General features: G+C 42.9%; 1 protein-coding gene across 1 annotated transcript; it reads right to left on the reverse strand.

Moving 5' to 3' along the window:
* Positions 1-9,554: 9,554 nt before the first annotated feature.
* On the reverse strand, positions 9,555-10,880 carry LOC132815190 (tigger transposable element-derived protein 1-like). The gene has a single exon (XM_060824006.1). The coding sequence runs from the start codon at positions 10,878-10,880 to the stop codon at positions 9,555-9,557; it is 1,326 nt and encodes a 441-aa protein (XP_060679989.1).
* Positions 10,881-13,108: the final 2,228 nt, after the last annotated feature.

The following is a 13,108-nucleotide window of genomic DNA, read 5'->3' on the forward strand; positions in this document are numbered from 1 at the left end:
CTCTCTCATCTTAAAACAATGCCCTCTAGTTTTGGACTCCTCTACCCTGGGGAAATGACCCTGGCTATTCACCCTGTCCATGCCCCTCATGATTTTATAAACCTCTATAAAGTCATCCTTCAGCCTCTGACACACCAGGGAAAATAATCCCAACTTATTCAACCTCTCCCTATAGCTCAAATCTTCCAACACAGGCAACATCTTTGTAAATCTTTGCTGAATCCTTTCAAGTTTAACAGCATCTTTCCTGTGAATGGATATGAGTTTGAGATTATGTTCCCCTGTACTTGACTCTCCCATCTGTGGAAAATGTTTCTCTCTAACCACCCTATCAATTCATTTCAAAATCCTAAAATCCTTATTGAACTCACTTTTTAATCTTCTATATTCTACGTAAGGTAAGCCTTCTCTCTTCATAACTTAACTGTTGGATTCTTATGAATCTATGTTGCGTTCCTTCAAATACTGCAGGTGCTTTGTGAATACAATAACTTAATGGTATTTTTTGACTGGACTGGCCACTGGTCCAGAAATGTGAGTTCAGGTCCCACCATGGTGTCTGGAGAAATTTAAGTTCAGTTCAGCAAATTAATCTGGAATAAAATGTTGGAATCAGTAAAGGTGACTGTGAAACGACTAGACTGTTGGGAAAGCCCATTCAGTTCCAAAATGTTTTTCTTTATTTAGTCTGGTCTATATGTGATTCCAAATCCACAAATTATTGATGATTATAGAGAGGTATGGGCAAAAATGCTTCCCCTTCCCCTACAGCCCACCACCTGTAAATGAAGAAGAAAAAAGTTATGAAAGTGAATGCAGAAATGTGAGTCAGATATTTTTCCTGATAAATGTTTTTGTAATAGCGTAAGTGCATCAAAGCTGGGAAAGTTAGGGAAATAGATGAGGGAGAAGGGAACAGAACAGCCTGTTGTTAGGAAGTGATGAATTGTGGTGGGAGGAAGCACATTGACTAATTTCGTTGGAATGGACCATTTGGGCCAATAACCTGTTTTTGCTCATGATATATGTACTTCCTTTGAATATTGCAGACTTTGGACATTTCATCAGCATGTGCCAGAAAAGCATTTCCACCTTTTTATGAGGTCTGTGGTTTACCATCAGACATTAGATTTTGAGGTTTGCATCACTTCTTTGGAGTCCTTAGCCACTCAGTGGTGGAGGGGAGGGAGTGTGTTGTATCTGTAACCACAATATTACTGGCTTTAGAATATATGAGGATACAACTTTCTGTATCTGGAGACTTTATTTCCTGCCCGGTTTCTGGTTCTCTGATTCCTTCTTCCCTGGGGAAGCAGAGAAGCACATTTTTGTACCAATATGAAGAATTCCTTCAAAGGTTCTGGGATTCATCCTCGGTTACCAATTGAGGTTCCATTGATATTTCTAATACATCTATTTAACAAGAGGGTGGTGGGTGGTAAGATCTTGTCACCTCACTCTGACTGTCCATGCCTGTAGAACAACAAATCCTGAGATCAACGAAAGCATCCACCCAACTCGGCTCTTTGAAGGAGCACTTGTGCTTAGTTTCATACCTTGTTGCTGTGTATCTAACCCTACAACTTCCTCATCTTCCTGTGCCTGGCCTATTTCTTCTTAATAATTATTTATGAAATCAGTGTTTAACACCTTCAGGAAGTGCATTCTAATCCCAACAACTCTCTGAGTAAAAATAGTTAAAACACAGAACTGTAGAGCACAGGAACTGGCCCTTCGGCCCATAACATTGTGCTGAACATGACACCTTCTGTCTGCACTTGGTCCATATCCCTCTAGTCCTTGCTTATTCATGCGTTTATCTAAAAGTCCTTTAAACACCCCTACTATATTTGCCTCCAACACTATTCCTGGCAACGAATTCTAGACTCCTACTATTCTCTGTGTAAAAAACTTCCCCGTCACATCTCCTTTGAACTTTTCCCCTCGCATCTTAAGTGTCTGCCCCCAGTATTACAGTTCTCTGCCCCCTGGTATTAAAGTTCTCCTCATCCACATTTTCGTCAATGACTCTAAATATATGACTTCTGGTTATTGAGCTATTTAACAAAGGGAATAAGTCTTCTCTATCGAAACCTCTGGTCAGCTTGAAAATCTCTATTGTTACTTTTCAATCTTTTCAGTTCCAATGGGATTTCTAGACAAATCTATTACAATTTGAAATGACGAGAGTCCAGAGACAGTATTTCTATTAGATTACTTACAGTGTGGAAGCAGGCCCTTCAGCCCATCAAGTCCACACCGATCCGCCGAAGCGCAAACCATCCAGACCCATTCTCCTACATTAACCCCTTCACCTAACACTATGGGCAATTTAGCATGGCCAATTCACCTAACCTGCACATTTTGTTTTTGGACTGTGGGAGGAAACCAAAGCACCCGGAGGAAACCCACGCAGACACGGGAGAATGTGCAAACTCCACACAGTCAGTCACCAGAGACGGGAACTGAACCCAGGTCTCTGGCGCTGTGAGGCAGCAGTGCTAACCACTGTGCCACCGTGCCGCCCTACCACTCTTGTTAGGGTAGAGGGCAAGGCTGATAGGTGTAGGGAATGCTGGATGACTAGAGAAATTGAGATTTTGGTCAAGAAATAGAAGGAAGCATATGTCAGGTATAGACAGCAAGGATCGAGTGAATCCTCAAGAGAGTATAAAGGCAGTAGGAGTATACATAAGAAGGAAATCAGGAGGGCAAAAAGGGAACATGAAATAGCTTTGGCAAGTACGGTTAAGGAAAATCCAAAGGGATTCTACAAACACATTAAGGACAAAAGGGTAACTAGGGAGAGAATAGAGCCGTTAAAGATCAGCAAGGTAGCCTACATGTAGAACCACAGCAAATGGGTGAGGTACAAAACAAGCATTTTACATCAGTGTTTATCATGGAGAACATTACGGAAGATATAGAAGGTAGAAATTAATAATGACATCTTTAAAAATGTCCATATTAAAGAGGAGGAGATGCATAAAGGTGGATAAATTCCCAGGACCTGATCAGGTGTACCCTAGAACTCTGTAGGAAGCCAGGGAAGTGATTGCTTGGCCCCTTGCTGAGATATTTGGATCATCAATAACCACAGTTGAGGTGCTGCAAGACTGGAGGCTGGCTAATGCGTTGAGGAAAAGTGGTAAAGACAAGCCATGGAACTATAGACCAGTGAACCCGACATCGGTGACGAGCAAGTTGTTGGAGGGAATCCTGAGGGACAGGATGTACATGTATTTGGAAAGGCAAGGACTGATTAGGGATAGTCAGCGTGGCTTTGAGCATGGAAAATCATGTCTTACAAACTTGATTGAGGTTTTTGAAGAAGTGACAAAGAGAACTGATGAGGGCAGAGCGATGGATGTGATTGACAAGGTTCCTCATGGTAGACTGGTTTGCAAGCTTAGATCACATGGCATACGTGGAGGACAAGCAGTTTGGGTACAGAACCTGCCCAAAGGTAGAAGACAGAGGGTGCACCATTCAATAATATCATGACTGATTGAACTTGACCTCAATTTGGAGTACTGTGTCCAGTTTTGGTCCTCACACCTCAGGAAGGATATGCTGGCACTGGAACGTGTCCAGTGGAGATTCACACAGATGATCCCTGGAATGGTAGATCTAATATGCGAGGAACGGCTGAGGATCCTGGGATAGTATTCATTTGAGTTTAGAAGATTAAGGGGAGATCTAATAGAAACTTACAAAATAATACATGGTTTGGAAAGGGTGGACGCTCGGAAATTGTTTCCGTTAGGCGAGGAGACTAGGACCCGTGGACACAGCCTTAGAATTAGAGGGGGTCAATTCAGAACAGAAATGCGGAGACATTTCTTCAGCCAGAGAGTGGTGGGCCTGTGGAATTCATTGCCGCAGAGTGCAGTGGAGGCTGGGACACTAAATGTCTTCAAGGCAGAGATTGATAAATTCTTGATGTCACAAGGAATTAAGGGCTACGGGGAGAATGTGGGTAAGTGGAGTTGAAATGCCCATCAGCCATGATTGAATGGCGGAAGTGGACTCAATGGGCTGAATGGCCTTACTTCCATTCCTATGTCTTATGGTCTTATGGTCTTATAGGTGGGACTAGATTGGGTTGGGATATCTGGCTGGCGTGGACGGGTTGGACCGAAGGGTCTGTTTGCGTGCTGTACATCTCTCTGCCTCTATGATTCTAAATCCGAGCCGATTTAATAGTAAAGTCCTGAGGAGTGTTGCTGAACAAAGAGACCTTGGTGTGCAGCTTCGTAGCTCCTTGATAGTGGAGTCACAGGTAGCTAGGCTCGTGAAGGCAGCATTTGGTATGCTTTCCTTTATTGGTCAGAACATTGAGTACAGGAATTGAGAGGTCATGTTGTGGCTATACAGGACATTGGTTCAGCCACTTTTCGAGTATTGCACGCAACTCTGATCTCCGTGCTGTAGGAAGATGTTGTAAATTGAGAAAGGGTCCAGAAAAGATTTACAAGGATATTGCCAGGGTTGGAGGGCTTGAGCTATAGGGAGAGGGTGAATAGGCTGGGACTGTTTTCCCTGGAGTGTCGGAGGCTGAAGGGTGACCTTATAGAGGTTTAAAAAATTATGAGGGGCATTGGTAGGGGTAAATGGACAAGATCTTTTCTCTGGGGTGGGAAGTCCAAAACTAGACGGCATAGGTTTAAGGTGAGAGGGGGAAAGTATAAGAGACCTAAGGGGCAACCGTTTCACAGAGAAGGTGGTGACTGGATGGAGTGAGCTGCCAGAGGACGTGGTAGAAAGGAAGGGTTTAGAGAGATATGGGCCAAATGTTGCCAGTGGGAATAGATTTATATAGGATATCTGGTTGGCATGGATGAGTTGGATGAATGATCTGTTTCTGTGCTGTACAACTGTATGACTGTAATAGATAAACTATTAATTCGTCATTCGTAGACTCATAGAGTTATAGAGATGTACAGCATGGAAACAGAACCTTCGGTCCAACTTGTCCATGACGACCAGATATCCCAACCCAATCTAGTCCCACCTGCCAGCACCCGGCCCATATCCCGCCAAACCCTTCCTATTCATATACCCATCCAAATGCCTTTTTAAATGTTGCAATTGTACTAGCCTCCACCACTTCCTCTGGCAGCTTATTCCATGCATGTACCACCCTCTGAGTGAAAAAGTTGCCCCTTAGATCTCTTTTTTATCTTTTCCCTCTCACCATAAACCTATGCCCTCTAGTTCTGGACTCCCCGACCCCAGGGAAAAGACTTTGTCCATTTATCCTATCCATACCCCTCATGATTTTATAAACCTCTGAGGTCTCCCCTCAGCCTCCGATACTCCAGGGAAAACAGCCCTAGCCTATTCAACCTCTCTCTATAGCTCAAATCCTCCAACCCTGGCAATATCCTTGTAACTCTTTTCTGAACCCTTTCAAGTTTCACAAAATCTTTCCGATAGGAAGGAGACGAAAACTGCATGCAATATTCCAACAGTGGCCTAACCAATGTCCTGTACAGCTGCAACATGACCACCTGACTCCTTTACTCAATACTCTGACCAATAAAGGAAAGCACACCAAACATCTTCTTCACTATCCTATCTACCTGCGACTCCACTTTCAAGGAGCTATGAACCTGCACTCCAAGGTCTCTACAGCAACACTCCCTAGGACCTTACCGTTAAGTGTATAAGTCCTGCTAAGATTTGCTTTCCAAAATGCAGCATCTCGTGTTTATCTGAATTAAACTCCATCTGCCACTTCTCAGCTTATTGGCCCATCTGGTCAAGATCCCGTTGTAATCTGTTCTTTGCTGTCCACTCCATCCCCAATTTTGGTGCCATCTACAAACTTACTAACTGTACCTCTTATGGTCACATCCAAATCATTTATATAAATGACGCAAGTAGTGGACCCATCTTTGTGGCACTCCACTGGTCACAGGCCTCCAGTCTGAAAAACAACCCTCCACCAACATCCTCTGTCCTCTAGCTTTGAGCCAGTTCTGTATCGAAATGGTGAGTTCTCCCTGTATTCATCAAGTTATTTTGTAAACACTCTGTAGCCTTCTATATGCTTTTCTGTTGTTTTGCTCGAGGAATCCAGATGTCAATCTGATTAATAAAATCTGCTGGTCACGACCTTATGCAGCTCTGTGAATTTCAACTTCCTGAGCTCTCAGAACACACCTGCCACTTTGTGACTAGTTTGGACTACAGTTTGAGAACGAATTGCCTAAAGGGTTTACATATGACAATTACTGCTGTGGGAGGGTTTGGGGACTTCAACTTTATACTGGTGCCAAACTTATATTCAGCATTTGGAATATACAACATTGATGTGTTAAAATCCCAGACCAGAACAGACCGCCAAATGTATGTTATGATTTGGCAAGGGATCAGTAATTTAAATTTTTTTAACTGAATAAAGTGTGAAATCAAGGGGCCTTGGAGAAACTCACAGGATCCCATGGTTTTGAACAAACATAAAACTTTATTATACAATGTTGGACGAGTAATACAATGCACAATACATGTGGAACTTACGTCTAACACCCAGAATTAACATGTAGTAAATATCAGCAATAGATTGTAATTGAACAGAGTACAGGATACATCAAATAACAAATATGATTAAGGCAGATCCCACAGATATTTTATCAATGACCAGCCTCCCCTCTGCCCACATGTTAATGCACGTGGGTCGGCAAATCTCATTCAACTTCACGAGGGATCATGACTCTTCGCTTTGCTGATCAGGAAAGCAGAAAGAGGACTACAGAGTGTCTACAAAATAACTTGATGAATACAGGAGAACTCACCATTTGGATACAGAACTGGCTGAAAGATAGAAGACAGAGGGTGGTGGTGGAGGATTGTTTTTCAGACTGGAGGCCTGTGACCAGTGGAGTGCCACAAGGATCAGTGCTGGGTCCACTACTTTTCATCATTTATATAAATGATTTGGATGTGAGCATAAGAGGTATAGTTAGTAAGTTTGCAGATAACACCAAAATTGGAGATGTAGTGGACAGCGAAGAAAGTTACTTCCGATTACAATGGGTTCTTGAAGCACCCTGTCATGGGCTACTCCATTGACAACTACCTCAATGGCAGCTTCTGTTCTAGTCATAGCTTCCCTGTGCTCCAGAAAACAACCTCTCTCTATAGCTCGAATCCTCCAACCCTGGCAATATCCTTGTAAATCTTTTCTCAACCCTTTCAAGTTTCACAAAATCTTCCCGATAGGAAGGAGACAAAAACTGCATGCACAGGCACAACTCTAGTTTTTCATAAACAGCAAGCCTCACCAACCCAGTATTAATCTTGGATATTTTTCTGAGCTCCATGCCTGCTTAAACATTGCTTGCAGAATTTTCAACACTCACTCTCAATTATACTGATCTGTTGGCAGCACTTCCTCTGCTCTCCCACAGCTCCCAGGACTCCCCTGAACCCTCACTACCCATAGCCGATCCAACTCAATTACCGCCCAACAACACAGTAGAAAGCAACACTGCCTAACACCCAATCTATATTGATCTTTCTCTGTCCCTTTCTCCCATTCTCTGTGTCCTCCTGAGCTCCTTTTAGTGACCCCAGAGTTGCCCTTAGTGTTCTATTGAAAACTTTGTAATCCCCTATGACTGAGCAGTGTTGAATGTAGCCACCTCAACAACTCTTGGGACTGAGCACGTTCTGAATTATACAATTCACAGATTCCTGTCTTTTGGCACAAATTACATACAGGCAGAAGTGGGTACTGCAGAAGCTGGAGATTAGAGTCAAGATTAGAGTGGTGCTGGAAAAGCACAGCCGGCCAGGCAACATCCAAGAAGCAGGAAAATTGACGTTTCGGACAAAAGCCCTTCATCAGGAATTACATACAGTTCATTGTTACAGGTTCATTGTCACAAATATTTCAGTGCTGAATGTTTGGTCCATGAATATTGTGTTTAGTTTACTCTTTCATGGGAGTTGGACATCCAAGACCATTTTACTTGTTCCTGAACTGCGTGGTATACAGTCCTAGAATGCATTGCCTTAAAGTGTGGTGACGGCAGGTTCAAGTTAAACATTTAAGTGGGCTTTATATGAACGAATGAATGATTTTATTGTCACCTGTGTATTTTAGATTAAGAATACAACAAAATACAGTGAAAGCTTTCATTTGTCACCACAATTTGGCTCCATTTTGAATAAGCTAAGAATGGGTGGGGGGGGGGGGAGGCGGGAGAGTTAAAAAGGATATAGCTTAAAGAGAGTCCATCAGTCCTGAGCCATCACAGATGCCTGTGCCACCATCCCTCCACCAGGACATCACCACTGCCAGTGCCAGATCCAACCAATGTCGCCTCTGCTGATTCCAGTGCCAGGTCCTGAGCTCGCTACAGAAAAGTTAAGTAAAGGCTAACTTAAAGTCTGTGCTGGGCTCAGTAATCTCAGTACTGGGCCCGCTCAAGGTCCATGTCCTGGGCATGCTCTCCTCCGCACACTGGGTCCACCCGAGGTCTGTGCACTGAGCTCGCCCGAGGTCCCATGTGCAAGGTCTGCTCGAGGACTATGTGCAGGATCTACTCGATATCATTGCTGGGTTCTCCCTGCTGCCAATACCATCCGAGCTCAGGATAAGAGGTAAGCAATGATATAGAGAAGTAAAAGCAAGAAAATAGAGAGAGAGACACACACAAAAAAGAAAAGAAAAGCAATCAGAGGGTATGAGCTTTGGCTCAGGAGTTCTACTCCAACATTATCTTGTTAAAAAGGAGAGGGCATGGGAAAAAGGCAGGGGATTGGCAAGAAGTCAAAATGTTCAGAGAGCCAGTGTAGACATGATAGGCTGAATGGCCTCCTTCTGCAGGCTATTCAGCCCAACTACACCATGCTGCTCCTCCATCCTGCCTCATCTCACCTCATAGCAATATGGATAATTTTAATCAACCCATTCAGACATGCTGTAACACATTTCTGGAGCAGATAGTGCTTTGCATCTAGGCCTCTGTCCAAGAGGTAGGGGCACTACCACTGTGCCACAAGAGCCTCGTCCTATGAGTACAGTCTGTTCTGATATAATGCTATATTTCCATTCCTGTGTGATTCTGCGGTATAAGAAAATCACGTAACAGTAACTAGTGGGACTGGAATCACATTATAGCCAATAAAGGTAAAGAAAGTTCACATTATATAAGTAATGGTCTAAATTCTTCAGTCGGCCAATTCACACTGAACAAGTGAGTGTTATAGCAGAACTGACTGTATAAACAGTGGTGCCTCGGAATCCGACTTTAATTCGTTCTAGGAAGCTGTTCCGATTGCGAAAAGTTCGGATTCAGAAACTATTTTCCCCATAAGAAATAATGGAAAGTGAATTAATCCGTTTCTGGACACCAAAAAAAAAATTTCAGGACACTTTTAACTGCAAATACACATGGTTAAGGTAAAATTAAATGAGTAAATGACCTAAATATCAAGTAATAATAATAAAAACAAGAAATAAATGCACTAACTTCATTTACCTCAGTGAGGAGTGCTAATGGTGCATGTGGAAGCTGGAGAGGAGGAAGGAGGGAGAGGGTTTACTGCTTGGAAAGTGAGTTACCTTCCATAGTAACATCAAGTAACTGTGCTCTGGTGTTTGCTGTCTTTGTCGTAACACTAAGGCCACTTGTAGAGGGCTGGGGCTCACTGGACTGGCTTTCTTTAGAGAACTTCTTTTTCAAAATTGTCTGGTGTTGGCGACTTTTCTGAATTTTTCTGAAGTGGTCAATCACATTGTCATTGAGCATATTTATGCTCCTGTTGACCACTGCCTTGTTAGGATGCCACTTTTCAACAATGGCCTGTGTTTTAGACCACGGGAAGCACAGTTCCTTAATTTCAGCGCTGGAAATGTTCCCACTAGCTCCCTCTTCCTCCTCTGAAGAAATTTCTTCTGCCACTTCTTGCTGCGTCTTGTGGAGGTGCTGAAGTTCTTCTGTGGTGAGTTCATTCTTGTGATCCTCCACTAACTCCTCCACATCCTCTTCACTCACCTCCAAGCCCATGGACTTGCCCAGAGACGCAATAACAGGCACAACAGGTGGTTCTTCAAAGCCTTCAAAGTCTCTCCCTGCAACACATTCAGGCCAGAGTTTCTTCCAGGCAGAATTCCTTGTCCTCAGAGACATTTCCCTCCATGCTTTGTCAATGATTCTTAAGCAATGGAGGATATAATAATGATCTTTCCAAAAGTCTCTGAGGGTCAGTTCAGTCTCGTTTGTCACCTCAAAACAACTCTGGAACATAGCCTTGGTGTACAGTTTTTTAAAATTTGAGATAACTTGCTGGTCCATGGGCTGGATGAGAAGAGTGGTATTGAGGGGCAAGAACTTCACTTTGATGAAGCTATATTCGTGCACCAAATCTTCTTCAAAGCCTGGAGGATGAGCAGGAACGTTGTCCATCACAAGATGAGCCTTCAGGGGTAGATTCTTTTCCTCAAGATAAGCCTTCACAGTAGGGTCAAACTCCTCATGAATCCCCTCAGTGAAGAACTGCCTGGTAATCCACGCTTTCATGTTTGCCCTCCACATAACATTAAGCTTACTCTTCATAACATTGTTCTTTTTGAATACACGTGGACTCTCTGAGTGGTACACAAGCAAAGGCTTTATCTTGCAGTCTCCACTCGCATTACAATGCAACAAGAGAGTAAGCCTGTCTTTCATTGGCTTATGGCCTGGTAAAGACTTCTCTTCCTGAGTTATATAGGTCCTCCTTGGCATCTTTTTCCAGAAGAGGCCTGTCTCATCACAATTGAACACCTGTTGTGCCACATACCCCTCAGTGTTCACAAACTCACTAAATTTCTTCACAAACTTTGCCGCTGCATCCACAATCGAACAAGCAACCTCTCCAAGCATTACAACACTGTGGATCCCAATTCTTTTCTTAACAATTTCAAACCACCCCCTACTAGCCTTAAACTCATCACTATCAGCACTACTTCCAGGCACATCGTTTTTAAGGTTGGCATAGAGGAGTCTGGCTTTCTCACAAATTATGCCCTCCGAGATGGGATCACCAACCAACTGTTTTTCATTTATCCACACTAAGAGGAGTTTTTCCACCTCGTCTATAAACTTTGATCTCTTAGAGGTCAGAGTCGTAACACCTTTTGCCACATCAGCTGCTTTTATCACTTTTTTTATTTTTCAGAACCGTACACACAGTCGATTTCAGCATCTCAAACATGGCAGCGAGATCAGACCCACGCGTACCGCTCTCATGCTTAGCGATAAGTTCTTTCTTCAACTCAATTGTCATTCTCATGGACTTCCTCTTGCTCTTATTTGCTTCACTGCTCTTCTTAGGTGCCATGGTGAATGCACAAGGGTGATAATTAAAAAAAACTTGCACAAATCAAGGTGAAAACACGAGGTAAACTGGTGATGGACACATGAGAGATGCTTTCATGACTACTTCCCCGGGACGAACTAAACAAACAATGTGCGACCTGAACACTACGTAGTGTTCGGATTCTGAAAATGTGTTTGGATTTTAGGGCAAAGTTTTCTTGAAATAATTGTTCAGATTCCAAAGTGTTCGAACAATAGGATGTTTGGATTCCGGGGTCAGCACTGTACGTACATTCCTTTCTCCCTCATGTGTTTTGTGTTCATCTGTCTGACATTTATGGCCCCACTTTTATTCTCCACCACATACAGAAACATTTTCACGACATATTCATTGGTTTCACAAGTTCTACAAAAAACGTTATAGGGCAGGATAGTATATAAAATACTTATTACAACTGTGCTTTCAATGATTGAACGTTTGAGACAGAGCAACTTTATACTGCTACAATGATAAGGGTTAATATATTTCCCATTAACTATGTGCCTCTATGAAAGGGCTGTGTTGAAGATGGAAGTTAGTGAATGTACAGGAGATCAATCACAGCTGCACACCATAGATGTCTTGCCTCGCAGAGCGAAGGGCAACTTCTGTTTTGAGACGAGGTCACATCCTCAAACCAGATGAGACATGAAAGGCCTTTCTGTTTGACCTAACAGTTGTATGCAGTTTTAAACCGCACGCGTGCTGCAGTTCCAAACGTTTACTTCTGTTTGACCCTATTGTTTGGAAAAGTGATTATTCCCATTCTCTTAAAAGCCTTCTACAATTCGGATAAATCACTTGTGGGTAAGAGATCTATATCAGCACTGAGAGTTAGTCATTTAATTTGCAGTGAAGTGAGGAGCATTGTGGATTTGACTTCATTGAAGGTGTGAATTCATTCCTGTGAATTATTGCTCAGTCCGTATTATTTCAATGGTACTCTCCCCATTCCTGCTGATCAGATTGCTGACGTGGTTAGATTAGATTAGATTAGATTCCCTACAGTGTGGAAACAGTCCCTTCTGCCCAATAAGTCCACACTGACCCTCCAAAGAGTAACCCACCCTGACCCATTTCCCTCTGACTAATGCATCTAACACTAAGGGCAATTTAGCATAGACAATTCACCTGACCTGCACATCTTTGGACTGTGGGAGAAAATGTGAGACAAAAAAACTGCAGATGCTGGAATCCAAAGTAGATAGGCAGGAGGCTGAAAGAACACAGCAAACCAGGCAGCATCAGGACAAGCAGAATTCGACATTTCAGTTGTAATCCTTCTTCTTCCTTAAATGGAAACAATCTGTACATGTGGGACAATTACTTAGATGGTTTTAGAGACTTCCACTTTTTACACAGTCCCCATGGTAATGCCCCGACCAATCAGAGTGTGCTTGCCTGATCTAAGTTTAATCAGCTAACTAAGATTGACAGTTAAAACAATTCCTCATGCGTCTCCATGGCAACTATGGTCCAATCATTCAGCACCCTCTTCTCTTGCTATTCCTTTTCTAAGTTTGGTTTCTTCCATCCCTGTCCTAATCAGTACAACGTGAAAAGTTCTCACTTTGTGTCTCTTTTTAATAATGTTCATGGAGGAAGTCAGGCTTGATCAAGCCTGAGCCACTTTAGGCACAGGGGAAGATTGTTCAACCATTTTAGACTGTTGTCTCCAAAATGGAGGTGATCATTCAGATGCTGGAATGCTGTTTGAAGGATTTCAAAACACAAATTCCAGTTACTTTCCAAC

This window comes from Hemiscyllium ocellatum, chromosome 4 (genome assembly GCF_020745735.1).
Source record: "Hemiscyllium ocellatum isolate sHemOce1 chromosome 4, sHemOce1.pat.X.cur, whole genome shotgun sequence".
NCBI lineage: Eukaryota > Metazoa > Chordata > Chondrichthyes > Orectolobiformes > Hemiscylliidae > Hemiscyllium > Hemiscyllium ocellatum.